Source organism: Astatotilapia calliptera, chromosome 5 (genome assembly GCF_900246225.1).
Source record: "Astatotilapia calliptera chromosome 5, fAstCal1.2, whole genome shotgun sequence".
NCBI lineage: Eukaryota > Metazoa > Chordata > Actinopteri > Cichliformes > Cichlidae > Astatotilapia > Astatotilapia calliptera.
Genome location: NC_039306.1, coordinates 36,756,665 through 36,774,751, shown reverse-complemented (window position 1 = coordinate 36,774,751; position 18,087 = coordinate 36,756,665). Strand labels below are relative to the sequence as shown.

At 40.8% G+C, this 18,087-nt stretch overlaps 1 protein-coding gene across 8 annotated transcripts in view; it reads right to left on the bottom strand.

The window, feature by feature from the left end:
• The window catches only part of LOC113023063 (calcium-dependent secretion activator 1), a 361,073-nt gene that overhangs the window by 88,954 nt on the left and 254,032 nt on the right, over positions 1-18,087 (bottom strand). For all 8 annotated transcript variants that reach the window (XR_003272492.1, XM_026169138.1, XM_026169133.1 and 5 more), the window contains 2 exons: positions 15,022-15,178; positions 3,995-4,136 (listed from right to left, as the gene is read on the bottom strand). Coding sequence is in view for 7 of the 8 variants with exons in the window: in XM_026169138.1 (XP_026024923.1) it covers positions 3,995-4,136; positions 15,022-15,178 (299 nt within the window). In the remaining variant the exon portion in view is untranslated. The remainder of the gene's footprint in view (positions 1-3,994; positions 4,137-15,021; positions 15,179-18,087) is intronic.

Genomic DNA, 18,087 nt, shown 5'->3' with positions numbered 1-18,087 from the left:
GCCCATAGCAATGGGCCAGACACCCTATACTCCCGCAACACCTCCCGCAGGACACCCCGAGGGACACGGTCGAATGCCTTCTCCAAGTCCACAAAACACATGTAGACTGGTTGGGCAAACTCCCATGCACCCTCAAGTATCCTGGAGAGGATAAAGAGCTGGTCCAGTGTTCCGCGACCAGGACGAAAACCGCATTGTTCCTGCTGTATCCGAGGTTCGACTAGCGGACAAACTCTCCTTTCCAGCACCCCGGCATAGACTTTCCCAGGGAGGTTGAGGAGTGTGATCCCCCTGTGGTTGGAACACACCCTCTGGTCTCCCTTCTTAAAGATGGGGACCACCACCCCGGTCTGCCAGTCCACAGGTACTGCCCCTGATCTCCACGCAACATTGTAGAGGTGTGTCAACCAGGACAGCCCTACAACGTCCAGAGCCTTCAGGAACTTGGGGCGGACCTCATCAACACCAGGGGCCCTGCCACCAAGGAGTTGTTTAACTGCCTCAGTGACCTCGTCCCCGGAAATTGTCGGGTCACTCCCCTTATCCCCAGACTCTGCTTCCTCCTCGGAAGACGTGTCAGTGGGATTAAGGAGGTCCTCGAAGTATTCCTTCCACCGCCTGACAATTTTCTCAGTCGACGTCAACAGTGCTCCGCCAGCACTATACACAGTGCAGGTAGAGCACCGCTTTCCCCTCTTGAGACGCCTGACGGTTTGCCAGAATCTCTTCGAGGCAGTCTGAAAGTCTTTTTCCATGGCCTCCCCGAACTCATCCCACACCCGAGTTTTTGCTTCAGCCACTGCCCGAGCCGCATTCCGCTTGGCCTGTCGATACCTGTCGGCTGCCTCCAGAGTCCCACAGGCTAACCAAGCCCGATAGGACTCCTTCTTCAGCCTGGTGGCTCCCTTCACCTCTGGTGTCCACCATTTGGTTCGGGGATTACCACCACGGCAGGCACCAACCACCTTGCGACCGCAGCTCAATGCAGCAGCTTCGGCAATGGAGACGCTGAACATGGTCCATTCGGACTCAATGTCCCCAGTCTCCCTTGGAATGCTGTTGAAGCTCTGCCAGAGGTGTGCGTTGAAGATCTCGCGGACGGGAGCCTCTGCTAGACTCGGCGCATAAGTGCAGATGACAGTCAGGACCCGTTCCCCGACCCTAAGGCGCAGGGAACAAACCCTCTCATCCATCGGAAAAAACCCCAACGTACCGGCAGCAAGTCTAGGGGATATTAGAATACCCACCCCAGCCCGCCGCCTCTCACCAGGGGCAACTCCAGACTGAGACAGAGTCCAGCCCCTCTCCAGGAAACTGGTTCCAGAGCTCAAGCCATGCGTAGAGGTGAGGCCGACTATATCTAGCCGTTACCTCTCAACCTCACGCACTTACTCAGGCTCCTTCCCCACCAGAGAGGTGACATTCCATGTCCCTATTGCCAGTCTTGGCAGCCGGGGATCAGTCCGCCAGGGCCTCCGCTCCTGGCCGCCACCCGGCACACAATGCACCCGACCCCTATGGTGCCTCCTGCGGGTGGTGGGCCTGCGGGAGGATGGACCCATGTCTCCTCTTCGGGCTGTGCCCGGCCGGGCCCCATGGACTAAGGCCCGGCCACCAGACGCTCGCCCTCGGGCACCCTCCCCGGGCCTGGCTCCAGGGCAGGGCTTCGGTAACCCTATCCCGGGCAGGGTAAAACTGTTCCCTCGATGTTCTCTTCATAAGGGTCTTCACCAGAAATCTACTTAACAGATTTTATAATTTACTTTAATTTCACCACTCCTGAGCCAATTTAAGGATCTTCCATTCGGCAAACAGATCATTTAGAATTCATCCAATATGCACAAATTTGCGTTTTCTTTGAACAGGCTTGTGCTTACCTTTAAATCTTTTAGACCGGTCTCCTGTTCGCCTCATATCAGATCCCACCTTAAGCCAATCTATCCTCTCAGCCGCAAAAGAATCCGGGTCACGGCACCAATTATTAAATTTAGTTCTTTAAATTCTTTTGGCGAAAAAAGAAAAACTGGACCCAGTGTGGTCAAAACTCAAAAAATGATCTTGATTTTACATTTACGGAAATGGAGAACTGCAGCACGAGCACACATCCGCAGCTCTGACAAAATCACAAGGTGAATGTGTATATGTATAGTTTGGCTACGTCACACGCTAAGTTTCGATCAAAAAAACTCCTTGTATGGTACCAGTTGCTCTTTCTTTGTGTCTTACTTCCTGTGCAGCTCTGCACTAAACTTCCCCTTCTCTTTACTTCTCCTTTCTAAAGTCTGTTGCCAGGGCAACTTGTCACCCTCTGACCTAGTTCTTTGTCAACTCTGGGCCTTGTTTATAAAGGCCTCTATTATTAAAATACATAAAACAATATAGTCAGTAAATAAGCATTAAGAATATATATTTATTTCTTAACACAATCCATTTACCATTCCAGTGTGGCTTGTTCCTTGTGCAGCCATAGCCTCCGCATCCTGATATTCCTCTGTTACGGCCCTGGCCGAACAGTGTTTCTGCAAGTCTCTCCCCTGATTGGTTGAGCTAGTCTAGCCTCAACGCGTCAACTTTACCTTCAACTGTGAATTTGATTCTGGTTTTGGAGAATGGAAGAGCAAGATCTTAACCCTTAACCCACTCTTAACCTTTATTATTGTACTTTCTTGCCCCTAGATAGTGGCATATAAAGCGTCTCTCTTCTGCTTTGCTCATTGTGTTTTCCCAGAGCTTAGAAGGCTTCAGAACCAGTGGAACCCTTGTTGAGCAGCCCCAGCCTGAGGAGACTACATGCCGTGTGATGCAGCCCCAGTTGCTGGACCCTGAGCTTGTGAGTACCACACTACCTGAGCCTGAGCTGTAGGTGTTATGTTGCTTGAGCCTGTGGGTCTCGTGCCACCTGTCTACTAATACCTCAGTACACTTAATATCATAATCTGTAGATTTTGCAGACTGAGTGCAATACCTGACATGAACATGCCTGACCGTTTGCCAGAAATACAGAACAAGCTTTGCATTGCATTCATAAGAAGGCATGTAATTTCCTAACAATTGTGGTCCCCCAATGTTAAAGCACAGCTTCCTAACCCCTTCATTGAAAAGGGGGACTACTGCTCCAGTGTGACATTTAAAGGGTACTATCTATATATTCCACTTAATATTGCCAAGGTCTGAAGATCGTGATTAAAGAAAAGAACCCTCTGATGATGAGAACAAGGAATCAGGAAACCTTGCCTGAAGTACACATACTGGGGCCTCACCCTGAAGCAAGGCCCAGGGTAGGGCCCATGTTGAGCCCCTACCCCAGCCCTTAATCCATGGGCTGAGCCTAAATGTATGTGGAGTCTACAAGACTAAAATTCAATAGACGCATAGTTAAAACTTTTATCAGGAACATACACAGTAATGTGCAGTTCTGCTTAGGGCTTAAGGTCAGAGTTTTACTGTCTTGCCCTGAGTTGTCTGCATCATTTCACACTGACATTTTTGGCCCATCAACATAATTGCCCCGTCCTTCATCTACTACTTGCTAGCCTTGGCTCCCTGGAGCATCTTCCTGTTCCATAAAATAAGATTCAAGGTGATGAGTTAAAACTTTTGACAGTGGTGGAAATGTGGTGCAGATAAGAGATGGTCGTTACTGGTGTTACACAATAGAATTATAGGGAGAACGTGAAGTACCGTATCTGTGGCAGGAGTGTGGAAAGAGACATATAATTGCATAAGGCACTTGTGGGATAAGCAAATCTGAAATCAGGTTCAGACTTGTTTCTGTGAGCATAGAAACAGACGAAATTTTCTGTATAAACTCAGTTGTATATGTATTATGGATTAAATGAATTTTATGTATTAAAAAATAAGCATGTTCTTATGCTACAAAAGTTGCTGACAAGGACTACAAAGCAAGGCTAATGGATGTGTGCCAATCAATATGGTTTGATCCTCAAGAAAAAGAAAAAATTAGCAAAGGTAAATTAAATAAAGATGTCCTTACTTAACCGGTTCCCATGATTCTCTTTCAAAGCCTCTGTGAATAGACTGAGCAATGGAAGACTCCATCAGGTCAACATATCGGACTACCAGGGGGGCATACAGGTCTTGCAAGTGTTTGTGGAACTTCCCATTGCACAAGTTATCTGAAAGAGAGAGAAAAAGGGAGAGAAATAGACAAGGAGGTGACAAAATAGCATAGAACCTGACCGGTTTATTGGATTTCTACAGGGTGGGCCATTTATATGGATACACCGTAATAAAATGGGAATGGTTGGTGATATTAACCCTCTGGGGTCCAGGGTATAATTGGCCGTTTTTGACTACTTTTGATTTTACCTCTATATTTCACCTTTAAAATATGGTTTTCTTGCCTTGTTTGGTATCATTATTTTCAGCACAACCTCAAATATCTGAAATTTGAGTTAGTTTTCCAATTTGGTATACTATATTAGCACAGTTGATCTAAATTCAGACAAAAAATTCAAAATCCAAGTAGAACAAAAGTTATATTTTTTACTGTAAAACCCACAAACATGTTTAATGAATCATTTTCATAACTTGAAATGCAAATAGAAATTGTACATTTCTAAACATTATGCACAAGTTTTGCAAACAACAAAGTTATATGGTACTATTTACCTAAAAATGCAGCCAAGTCCTCAGGCGTTTTTTATATAACCATTTAAATCTATTTACAGAACAATCAGGTGTTCTACATCAAATAAGAAGGCACACAAATTATTTGTGCCAGTCCAAAAAATGTAGTTTGTGTTCAGTATAAGACAGAGGAGCATACCACAGGCCTAAACCCTGCAGGTCTGACAGCAGGAGGTGCATCAGTCCAGTTTTCCATGCGGGAACAGCGTTTACACTAATCTTCCTTTGACGGCTTTTTGAAAGCAAATATGAAATTCAGCAGTCTACCTGACACTCAATACAAGACAATAACTACACAACACACTAACTACAGCCTCCAAACACGCTAAACATCACTAATGTCTCACATATGAAAACTCGCTCTCTCTCTGTCTTTCGCTCGCCCGCTTTCCGTCACGGGTGTCACTCCTAAAAACGTTCCCTTCTCCCTTAACAACCAAGTGCCACATGTTGCCTTATCATTTTTTTGATTGGCTGACATGGTAAACTCTATCACCAATAGGGAAGGGGTGTTTTTTTTTCTTTTTTCGCTCGCAAAGGGAGCGTTTTTGCTAGCGCTGTCTGTAGAAAACGCAGTTTTTACCGTTCTTCCCACTGTAAACGCCACTGGTTTGTTCAGAAAAAAACAGCGCGTGTATTTTTTATCATAACTCTGGTTTTACGTGGCCCATCGACACAATTCAGAAACTGCTATATAGTTTGAAGTCTGTACTTTTGACCCAAGTTGAAATGGAGACTCTGACGTGCTGCATCTTGTAGCTGTGTCGTCTTAAATTGGTCATGTGATTTTGACCCCAGAGGGTTAAAGTCCTGTTTGTGGCACATTAGTATATGTGAGGGGGCAAACTCCTCAAGATGGGTGGTGACCATGGTGGCCATTTAGAAGTCGGCCATCTTGGATACAACTTTTGTTTTTTTAATAGGAAGAGGGCCATGTGACACATCAAACTTATTGGTAATGTCACAAGAAAAACAATGGAGTGCTTGGTTTCAACGTAACTTTATTCTTTCATGAGTTATTTACAAGTTTCTGACCACCACCACCCTGTAGTTTGATGGAGAGATGACCAGTGTTGGTTAAGTTACTTGAAAAAAGTAATCAGTAACCAATTACTGATTACTTCCCCCAAAAAGTAATCCTGTTACTTTACTGATTACTTATTTTCAAAAGTAATTAATTACTTAGTTACTTAGTTACTTTTTAAAAACACGATTTACAACCTGAATAGGTGATAAAGCGATAGATCTTTCAGCCCAATTCTACTTTTTCTACATAATCCATCATACAAAATGTAATCAAATGGAAAAGTATATTTTTTAACTTGTTTTATCAGTTTTAATCTTTTAACTTTATGCATCAAGCAAAAATTTAATTATATGCAACATTCTCTGAGTTGAATAAATTAGTTTAACATTGAAACCTATTTTCTGCACATTCCAGCACATAAAATAAAATATTTTGTGTGTCTACACTCAGTCTTTCAAATAGATGCAAGTAAAACACAGCAGAAAATAAATAAAGTCAAAGAGTCAGCGGTTCTTTTGCTCTATTTTCACCTGTAAAGCAGGACTGCGTCAGGTGGAGGTTTACCCTGGTGCAGGTGTGCCGCGGTCAGTTGAAGAATCCGCGAGTTTCTCTGTGAGTTTCCCATTACGTCGTTGCGCACTCGGTGCTTGTTTAGGGGTTTTTTTCGCTGTAAAAAGAAGTTTTCTTCCCATGCACAACGGACACTAATGTTTTTGTCACTTTTTATGGAATCAAACTCAAAGTAAGGTCAGTACTTCCACGCTTTAAAAGCTGCACGCTCATACTCTCTCCGACAATCGATATGTGATCTATTGTTGATCTGCACACAGCTGTTGTCACTAACGGCGCACTCGCTTACGTCACTGTCATGAGACATTCTCGCAAAAAAATCACAGTTTTAGTAACGCAGTAACGCAGCGTTCCTGCGGGAAAGTAACGGTAATCTAATTACCGTTTTTGCAATAGTAATCCCTTACTCTACTCGTTACTTGAAAAAAGTAATCAGATTACAGTAACGCGTTACAAGTAACGCGTTACTGCCCATCTCTGGAAACGACATGGCTGAAAAAATCGAGTGCAGAAAAGCTATAAGACATACAATGTAAAAATAAACCTCCATGTCTACCACTGCTGACTCATGTTGACACTTCGCTCAAAATGTAAAAGAACCCACCCACCACTTTAATCACATTCTGGATCTTGTTCTGACATATGGCATAGAAACTTAACAGTGTTTCCTGAAAACCTACTTTTGTCTGATAATTCTTAATAACATTTAAAATTACAATAATGGATTATAAAGCAGTGGGAAATACATTTCTTTGCAGTATATTTCTTTGTGAAAGTACTTTAGTTAAATTTTAGGATATAATTCCTGCACTTTTATCCTTTAGCTTCAGATCAGAGATACTTTACTACGTGGTATAACTCTCAAATGCACATTTAAAGCAGATACGTGTCTTTTAGACCTCATTCCTACAAGACTGCTCAAAGAAGTCCTACCATTAATTTTTGCTTCAGTAACTTAGAGGGACTAGAAAGAGTAGACTAGAAAGAGAGAGCAGATTTCTCCTATATTGGCTTATTGGCTCCATTTTACATCCCAGATCTAAAGGAAAATCCTACTCCTCACATATGAGGTCTAGAATAATCAGGCCCTGTGTCCTCTTAATGACCTCATAGTACTGTATCACCCCAATAAGCACTTCGCTTTCAGACTGCTTTACTTGTGGTTCCTACAATATTTACAAGTCGAACTGCAGGCAATGTCTTTAGCTTTCAAGCCTCTCTTCTGACACCCAGTTTGGATTTGGGAGACACATACTATTTTTATATTTAAACATTTAAAAATAATTACAAATTTTATTCTTAAGATTAACCTTAAAATTTTCATTACTTAGTTATGATGCAATAGGCCCAGCCCACTAGATGTTTCCCATGATGCACTGAGTGTTTCTTCTTCACTCACATTTTTTTCACTTACGCTTATCACCAATCTGCATTTAATTATTCGTTATTATGGTCACACTTTCTATTACAGGTAAGGAAGGGTAACAAGACAGAAACAAGAACATAATAATGTGTAATAATTTCTAAATTACTACTACTTACCAAAGTAATCACACTTAATATCCGAGTAATATTGTGCCAGCAATACTGGTTGCAGTTGAGTGATATTATCCAATTATATCAATTTCAGTGTAATAAGGGCCCAAAAACTGGTGGCAATAATGTGTAACCACAGCTTGGTAATAAAGTGGTTATAATAGGTTAACAAGGGAGAAACAAGAATGTAATAATAATTAATTCACAAATTGTAATGTTCATTTTATTTTTTATTGTATTATTATTTTTTAAATAGGACAGTTTGCATCTGTGAAATTGTTGCTCAGTGACCTGCCAGTGATATCATGCTTGCTTTAACACAAATATATTTCAAATTTTTTGAATATCTTCCTGCAGGAGAGACTGGATTTTTGGATGGTTTGAGGTCAACCAGTGATGAAGGCCTATGAAAATCTAAGGTGTTCATAAGTATTATTCTTTAAACCTTAATTATTAGCATTTTGTGTTTATTGTTCATTCCAGACTCAGTTATCAGTACCATGGTATTAAATTCCTGCTTAGAACACAAAACCCTGCGGGAGACAGACACTATCTCTACTTTTAAGATTAGGCTTCAAACTTTCCTTTTTGCTAAAGCATATAGTTAGGGCTGGACCAGGTGACCCTGAATCCTCCCTTAGTTATGCTGCAATAGACGTAGGCTGCCGGGGATTCCCATGATGCACTGAGTTTTTCCTTTCCAGTCACCTTTCTCACTCACTATGTATTAACAGACCTCTCTGCATTGAATCATATCTGTTATTAACCTCTGTCTCTCTTCCACAGCATGTCTTTATCCTGTCTTCCTTCTCTCACCCCAACCAATCACAGCAGATGGCCGCCCCTCCCTGAGCCTGGTTCTGCCGGAGGTTTCTTCCTGTTAAAAGGGAGTTTTTCCTTCCCACTGTCGCCAAAGTGCTGCTCATAGGGGGTCATATGACTGTTGGGTTTTTCTCTGTATCTATGAAGCGCCTTGAGGCGACTTTTGTTGTGATTTGGCGCTATATAAATAAAATTGAATTGAATTGAATTGAATTGAAAAACACCTGCGACAGTTTCTAAGTTTGTATTTAAAAGGTTATTAATATGTTATTAAATAGAGATGGGCAGTTTTGCATTTTGCATTTCTGTTTCCTACTTATTACCACTCAATTACCTGTGGTACCTTCTGTGTAATAATTTCTTAATTAAGCACATTACTTTCTTGTTTCTACCTTGTTACCCTACTATTACCACTTCATAACCGAGCTGTAATAGAAAGTGCTATCATTAATATTACTCTCTCTCTTCTACAACGTGTCTTTCTTCTTCCCCTCAGCCCCAACTGGCCGTGGGTGGATGGCTGCCCCTCCCTAAACCTGATTGTTGAGGGTTTCTTTGTATTATTTGGTGTATTTACGTTACTTTGCAAAGTATAAATCAAACTGTTTTTGTGATTTGGCGCTATATAAATAAATATATAAGTAAAATGAAACTAAACTGAATAAAAGATGCCATGATGTTTCAGCCATGTCTGTTATTGTTAGGGCTTTCGTTTTGTTCTGTTGACTGAGTTTATGAATATAGTTTCTCATGCATAGTTCTTACTGCTCCAACGGCATTATTCTTCCCAAATATCTTAAAGAGTTCCTGCACGTCTCTCCATTATTATCTATCATTCTTGATATTTATAATTGAGTGATTTGTATATATTTGTGTTATGTCTTTAATTTGTAAACTGTGTAACATATTGTATTATTTAATTAGTTTAGTCTGTTAATGTTACTGTCTTTGAGAAACTGTAACCCACGTAGTTTCCTTAGGGATTAATAAAGTATTCTGATTATCAGTCTCTTTGAGTGTTAATAACAAACTGTATGTATAAAACACTGTAACAAGATGATTATAAGATGCAATCAGCACAATTTTATACAAAATTAAGGTGTCGTTAAAGTCCCAGTATTATCAAGTTTAAGCATCTCTTTTTCCAAGCACACCCAACTACTTTACATCACAACAGGTTACTCCAACTACGTTTCCCACAGAAACAATATAAGGAATCTTAACATCTGTCAGTTTCTTCACAGGAAAAAAAAATGTGGGCTTGGGGTTGACACAAACTAAAGCAGGACTATGTGCATAGGATGTTCCGAAGACAGCAAGTGCAGTTGTACAGGCCAGGTGCCAGTGCATTGGGAAAAAGTGAACATGCAAAAACAGAAAAGGAGCTCCATCTGGCTGCATGTCAGTGATATTGGAGACTTCAAAGCTAAGTGCAGAATTTGTAAAATGAGGAATGGGACATATACTACAAATTTTTTTCAGAGAGCATTTATTGTAGAATGCCAAGTTTGCAAAATGTTGTCCAGGCCTTAAAGCCAATGTATGTTCTCCCCAGTAGCAGTAAATGCATAAAAATAAGGCTTTATGACAACACTGGATTAAAAAAAAATCATCTAAACACACAAACCATTCATAATTGAATGGTTAGGCTAAAACAGAACAGCCAGCTCTTCTAAGGATGCCTAGACCAGTGTTTCCCAACTACTGTGCTGCAGCACATAGGTGTGCCATGAGAAATGATCATGTGTGCCGTGGAAGATTATCTGGTTTCACCTCATTAGTACTCTAAGCGATTGGCGTGAGTAACAGGCAGAACAATTACATTCTCTTCCACTAGAGGGCAGTACAACTACCCGCGCTAGTTAAATGGGTTGCCAACTGCAAGTAAAACAGAAGAAGACGAAGAAGAAATTACATAATAGTCATGCTGTGAGTGAGACATCTATTGCTATTAAGCGCTTCATTAAGTATTTGAAAAGAAAAACTAATCCATCTGACCTGGTTCCTGGAGAAAACCCCGACCCAGATGAAGGCCCTAGCATGAGTAGTGGTCAGAAGAAAGCGAAACTAGGGACAAACTGAGCCAATGCTATGCCTGGTGTGCTGGGAAAAATGATCGATATGTGACATTTTTGTTTGGTGGTGTGCCGTGTGATTTTTCTAATGTGAAATCTGTGCCGTGGCTCCAAAAGGTTGGGAAACACTGGCCTAGACAAAAGAGCCAAATCTTTTAAAAGAGCCCAATCTCTATAGAGTAGTGATCCATGGTGCTAATTAGGCTTGAACTGTTTTAATAAATATTAATACAGCCAGCATTTCATCTGCTTAAAAAATCCGCACTGGTTTGGACAATTACAGACCCATTTCGAAACTTCCATCTATTTCTAAAATCCTCAAGAAAGTTGCTGCCTATCAGCTACTTGGACTGGTTGAGGGTAACACTATATTTGTTCCAATCCGGTCTGCAAAAACTATATTTTTATCATTTTTCCATATTAATATTTTAATATTATATTTTTACACACTTAGAGAAAGGCGAATATTTTAATTCTGCTCTATTTATTCTCGTTACTGGTGATCACGCCATTCATCTTGAAAGATTACAAAACTGGATTAATATTTCTGCAACCGATCCCATCATGCATATCTGACAGACACCTCAGAATGTAATATTACCTAGATGTCGCTGTCATAACTTCAAATATGTGAGATGCCTCAGAGCTTAGTCATTGGTCCAGTTCTTCTTTCTTATTCTACACGCTATTGCCAAAAGTATTTACTAATCTGTCTTCACATGCATATGAAGTTGATACTGTCAGCCCAGTCTTAATCCATAGGATTTAATGTGCCCACTCTCTGTAGCTATAACAGCTTAAACTCTTCTGGGAAGGCTTTCCGGAAGGCTTTGGAGTATGTTTATGGGAATATTTGACCATTCTTACAGAACTGCACAATGATATTGGCCAAGAAGCCCTCCCCTACGATCCCACACTATAATCCAGCCTCCACCAAACTGTAACTTTGTCAGCTTGCAGTCAGACAGTACTGTTCTGCTCAGCTTCAGCTACCAACTCCAGACTCATCCTTCGGGTTGCCAGATGGTGAGGCATGATTCGTCACTTCTGAGAACACATCTCCACTGCTTTAGAATCCAGTGGTGGTGTGCTTTACACCGCTGTGTCCCTACCTTTGTATTACGTTTTAGATTGTGGCTCCTAAACTTTGAAACAACCTTCCTTGTTGTCAGCAGACTCTGAACGCTTTTAGCAGCTCTTTGAAATAAACCATAAATCTCCCTTCTTTAAATTTAAATCTCCTTTCTTCTCCATTCTGATACTCAGCAGGTGTTTTCATCAGGTCTCTCTAGCAGGTCTGTATGCCTAAATGCAATGAGTTGCTTTCATGTGATTAGCTGATTAGATAGTTGTGTTAATGAGCACAGATGTAACTACAAAGTGGCTGATGAGTGTGTACCTGTGGTTTAATCACTGCAGACTTCCTCAAAGGGATTGTAAAAGCTCCCATTGTCACTATTGCATTACTGTTTTTCTTTGTTCGCAGGATAGATGCAAAGGGCACAGAAAGCAATCATAATCCCTGATAATGAATAGTGACAAAGGAGGTTGTTGTTTGTGCACTTCAATAATGGGAATGACACAGCATTTTCAATCTTTCTAAACAAGACATTGGAATCCAAGCCACATTTCCCCCGCTCTGCTGGCTCCCAACTGGTAAAAAGGCAACACTGACAAAGACCACAGGAGATAAAATGGAGGCCAGTGTGTGCTAATGTGATGCCTCACGGCTCCATGCAGTGTGCCTGCTTTTTCTCTCCCTCTCTCTCTTTCTTTTTTCTCTCCCCCTCTGAGAATGTGTGTTTGTGTTTGTGTGCATTGGCATTGGAGTCAAGGTCGATGATACACAGTAGGTGCAATGTTTGTTGTGTTCCCTGATTGCCCCTCTCCCAATTAGCCACTTGAGCGGCTGCTGTCCATTTGGATGTGTTGTGTCCAGGAGTGTGTTCGCAGGGCTTGCCATGGTCTAGCTACGACGACTTTAGACCTCATTAACTTCTTGAATGGCAGCCTGACTTTGGCACCTGACTAATGTAGTTTTTTACTGCTCCATAAGTGCACCGCTGTGGGGCAAAAGAACAGATGACCTTCTGCAAAAACATGTCACTATAATCATATACTTTTCTAACGTGCGTTTGTTATGCTGTGTGGGAAGCAGGCCTTCTGGCATGGTATATTACAAAGCATCAGGCCACATTGTCTTAACAGCATTTTGCCCTTGACACCCACAACAACCATCTTCTGTACCCAGCAGTGAACCACCCTTTCTTTTTGGACCATCATCAAACCATGTTTAATCTTTCTGAGGAACTCAGAAGGGGACCTTTTTTATGGAAGTCCAATTTAGTCAATGAAACCTAGTATATAATATCTTCTAACCAGTAGTGTTCTATCAGGACCAACAGGGCAAGCAGTGCTTGCTTAGTTAACTCTAAAAACAGACATCACTTAGAGAAATTGCTTCCACTCTGAACCCATTTCTTTCTAAGCTGTGTAGATTGCCATGACCTGGATGAATGAGAACCTTCACATTCATCCATTTTCTTATCACTTATCTGGGGCCGAGTAGCAGGGAAACAGCCCAAGCAGAGAAACCAGACCTCCCTCATCCTAGCCACCTCCCTCAGCTAACCTGGGAAACACCTCCCCAGGCCAGCCAAGAGATGTAATCTCTACAGCGTGTCCTAGGTCTGCCATCGGGCCTTCTCGCTTCAAATTTTCCAAAACAAAAAACAAACCCCGTTGGATGGACTATGACCTTTTGTGTTACAAAGGGGTTCAAATTTATAATGTTTTTTTAATAATCATAATTTAGTTCATAATTTGTTTGACCAGCTATGAATGCACATAGAGAATGCATAATTTTTTTTTTTAGTCAGTGTATTATTGCAAGCAAGCTTTCTTTTAGTGTTTCCCAGCGTAGCTATGTTCATTGCTATGCACTATAATTGGAATTCGCACACAATGACACGATGTAGCAAATGAGAAGGAGGCCAATTTCATGACACTAACAAAAGAGCATGATAATTTTTTTGTGCTCAGGTCAGTTAAGCTGAATAAGTGGACAACATTCTATCTTCTCCTTGACTCCCAACTGACACAATGAAAAGGGGAATCTTTCCCAAGGGACAATTAGCAGATTGAGTCTGCTTCGTGAAGTGTATGTGTATCTTTTGCATGGACAGTGTTCCTGCAGGCAAGTGTATGCAGTTCATTAGAGAGATGAGTGGCCTGCAGCAACCGTCGGCAACACCAACACACACACACACACACACACACACACACACACACACACACACACACACACACACACACACACACACACACACACACAAAACTGCTGTAAATATATGTACATGTTAAAAAACGTTTGGGCTCAGTAGTGTGGAGATGCTTTTTTTGCTGTTTGTCACTGATTTGTCAGTGATGTTAGTGCCAAATGAGGTTTACCTACAAAGATGCAGCAGTTGAATGTAAGAGCATTTACTCACGTAATGTACATGTACATGTACAATGGTACTGTCCTTGATTTAACTGATTATTAAGTACATTTGAAATATGCAGTGTAATTCCTATTTAATAATGCCCTCATCTTTACCTATGACCAGGGATGGCAAGAACAAATTGCAACATATGATGATTATATTCAACGTGATGCACTACTGTCAATTAAACATGCCAACAATATGAAGTTATTTAAGTTGGTCAACCTTAAAAATAAGGCAAATGTACAGTAAAGTAGTAGTGGTAGTAATATGAATGAAATCATCATAGGATGGAGGGAGCATGGTACTGCACATAGTCGTCAATTTGATTGTGGTGGATTTTTAGTCTGGACTATATTGTTGTTAATTCTTAAATGTAGTGTTTTTTTCTGAATAGGGATAAATTGAGTACAGAATTTAGACTATCACAGAGGAACTAAAATCAGGATTAGTTTTAAAGTTTCAGGTTGAATTTTTTATTACATTTTTTTTTTCTTTAGAGGCAGTAAAAAACTTTCATTAAATACTGCCCAACCAAAATTTACATTCAGTTTTTCCTGGATAAATACAGAAATATTTTAAAAACTCTTAAATACGCTGTCACAAAGAAGGTATGTGCAGTCTACTAAATAGACTATTTGTACTACAAACTGAAAAAATCTTCAGCAATTAAAAACTTATCTTCATCATTGCTTAAACAGAGCATAATGCTCAGAAGGTCTAATCCATGTGTGTATTTACTGTGTGTAATTAAGGATGTTCCCTTAGATTACACCCTTCAGACCTCCAGCCCTAGCAAAATCACTTCATCAGTCACTACATCTGAATATACTTTTTTGAATAGCCATACACTCACAGTCCATCCTCAGAAAGTCATTGAGCAGCTGGAAGAGAGGGAAACTGTCCCAGCTGTCAGGTGGCTGAACTTCAAGAGCTGCATCCATCTCGGTCGAATAGAGACACATGAAGGTCTCAGCATGTTCCACCATCAGATCTGACCACCATGCAAAGGCCTTCAGATGGAAAGAGGGGAAGAGAGCGGGGAAAAAAGTCAGAGGTAAGTATGGAGCTGAGAGTGTAAGAAGACAGTTAATGCAGTATGAGCGACCCCACTGGACACATCTTTGAGAATTTGGAGATTTATTTCATCTTTAGCCTCTACAGGAAATGAGATTCAAAGGCTCTCACACACTTTTCATCATATGAAATCAAGTTGTTGCCTCAATGACTTTACTGCACAATCTCCGGGGAGGGATTCTTCACCACTCGGAACAGAAACACCAAGAGTGTGGAAAAAAAATCACATGCTTTCTGTTGTCCCACAGAGGAAACAGCAGCAGCTCCTTGACAGACTTGGCAGGGACCTACTTAAACACTCACCCGCAGCTTCTTCAGCAAGTCAATCAAAAGAAAGGAGCTGTTGAACTGTGCCACACTTGTATCTCCCCATCAAATATGTGCAGTGCAGTGACTGGTCGCAACCTGGCTACTCTCATCAAATACACTGAGTTTTCTCCAGGCACCCTTACTCTTGCCAGGCCTTTTAAGAGGGACCCTGAGGATCCAAACTGTTTGTCTATTCACACCAAGCTTTTAACACTGTCATTTGAATGTTCTCTCTAGTACTGGAAGTGGTGTGGGAGGGTGGTATACTGGGAGCAGTTAGCAGCGGATGAATCACATTCAGTTAGTGCCAGTCATTGTTTTTGTAATCATCAGTCTTGTTATTACAATAAAAAACATTCCCCTGCAAATTTTGCAAGCTTACTCACTTATAAAGAAATGCACAGTCTCTAATTTTGTTTGTTTCATTTTAATGAGGAGAGACAGATTACCAACCAGAAATACTACGAAATAAAAAAATCATTTGCATCTCATTGAGCCAAGTAAGTGTTTGATTCCCAACAAAACATAACTTAGTAATTGGTGGAGAAACTTGGCAAGCACAGTGGTAGGACATTTACTGTAGTTGGTCACCAAGAGGGGATTTTGACCCACTCCTCTTTGAAGAAACTCTCTAAATCCTTTAGGTTTCTGGGCTGCTGCATGGGAACTCAAAGCTTAAGATCCCTCCACAAATGTCCTACAGGAGGTCCTCCAAGACGTTTCATGCCCCCATCCATTGGCCCCTCAAACTTAAAAACGAACCTGGTGGGCCCCCACCTTTCTCATGATCATCCTCAACTAATGAGGCAAGATCTTGCATGAAGCTGATCATTTCATATTTTTGTCATTTCCAGATAATTGTACCAAAGTTGTCACTTTCTCACCAACCTTCTGCTGATGCCTCGTGCAGGTCTACAGTCTTGTTTCAAACAAACTGCCTTGGCTGCTCCAAAATGCCTTGTGTAGATGAGCTAGTGAAACAAACTGATGAGCCTTTGTGTCTTGTGATACAACATAGATACTCTTCACTACACAAGGTTGTAATCATCGATATCCTCCCATCCGTCCACTGCTAGAAATTTCTTTTTGAACAAATCCACTCTTTCACATTTGCATGTTTTTTTCCCTCTGTCCAGATGCAGCATTGTGCACCATCCTTTCAATTCAATTCAATTTTATTTACATAGCGCCAAATCACAATAACACATTGTACAGTAGATCGTACAATAATACATACAGAGAAAAACTCAACAATCATATGACCCCCTATGAGCAGCACTTTGGTGACAGTGGGAAGGAAAAACTCCCTTTTAACAGGAAGAAACCTCCAGCAGAACCAGGCTCAGGGAGGGGCGGGGCCATCTGCTGCAACCTTTTACTTATAACCACATGTTAGCACAGTGTTTATGTGCTAATAGAGAAATAATTTCCTTGTAACTAAAACAGATTCTGAAGAAGAATGTAAGCATCTACCCAAGGCATTTTGTGGAGGGTATATAACAGCTGTGGCAGTTTGTTTGAAACAACTGCAATCTCCACATTTCAACTATTTCAACTATTTCAACTATTATATCATTTCAACTTTTTTCACAAAATAGTAAAAAAAAAAAAACTGTTGCAGTTTTACAATGAATTTTATAACTTAATTCCAGTTATTAGGATTAGAGTGCAAAGTCTAAGTCAAGTTAAAGCTGGTGATTACATGAGAGGAAAACCAACCCCAATTCCAAAGCAAGGGTGCTGTGTAACATATATTAGTAAAAACAGAATGCAACATTCTTCAATGTCATAAACTTATATTTTATCCACAAAATAACATGGAAAACATATCAAATCAACATGTCTCAATAAAGCTGGGAGACAGGCGTGTTTATCACTTTAGCTTCCCATCTCCTTTTAACAACAGTCAGTAAACATCTGGGACCTCAAGAGACAGATTTCCGGACTTTTGGGAGGGGAATGTTACGCCATTCTTGTCTGATAAGATGCTAGGAAGCATATGGCAGCGAAAACATATAAACTAACAAACAAGCAAAAAGTTCCTGACTTTAACTGATTTAATTATATGTACATTTTTCATATAATAGTAAAACGTACAATGTGAAATGTTACATTTATTATAATCTGGCCAAATTAAATGTACTTGACTGGTATATATTCAGTTTAAACCAAGTACACTTTTCTTAATGATTCATTATTTAAATCAGTTCACTTTGCTTGGTGTTTATTGGGGGTAAAGAATCAGTTTTTGAGTGACCGCTATACACTGTGGATATACCTTCAGCATTGATGTCCAAGCGGCTGTTGCCATGGGCAATAATCTACTCCCATACCATCAGAGATGCAGACTTTTGAACTCCTCACATATAATAAGCCATTTGGTCCGTGTGCTATTTTTTCCAAGAGGTTGAGGTGCCCACATTTGATGTGTCTGACCACAGAATAGTTTTCCAGTTTGCTTTAGTCCATTTTAAATGAGCTCAGGCCCAGAGACTTCCTGAATCACTTTATTTCTGAAAGTGCTGCCTGAGACCTG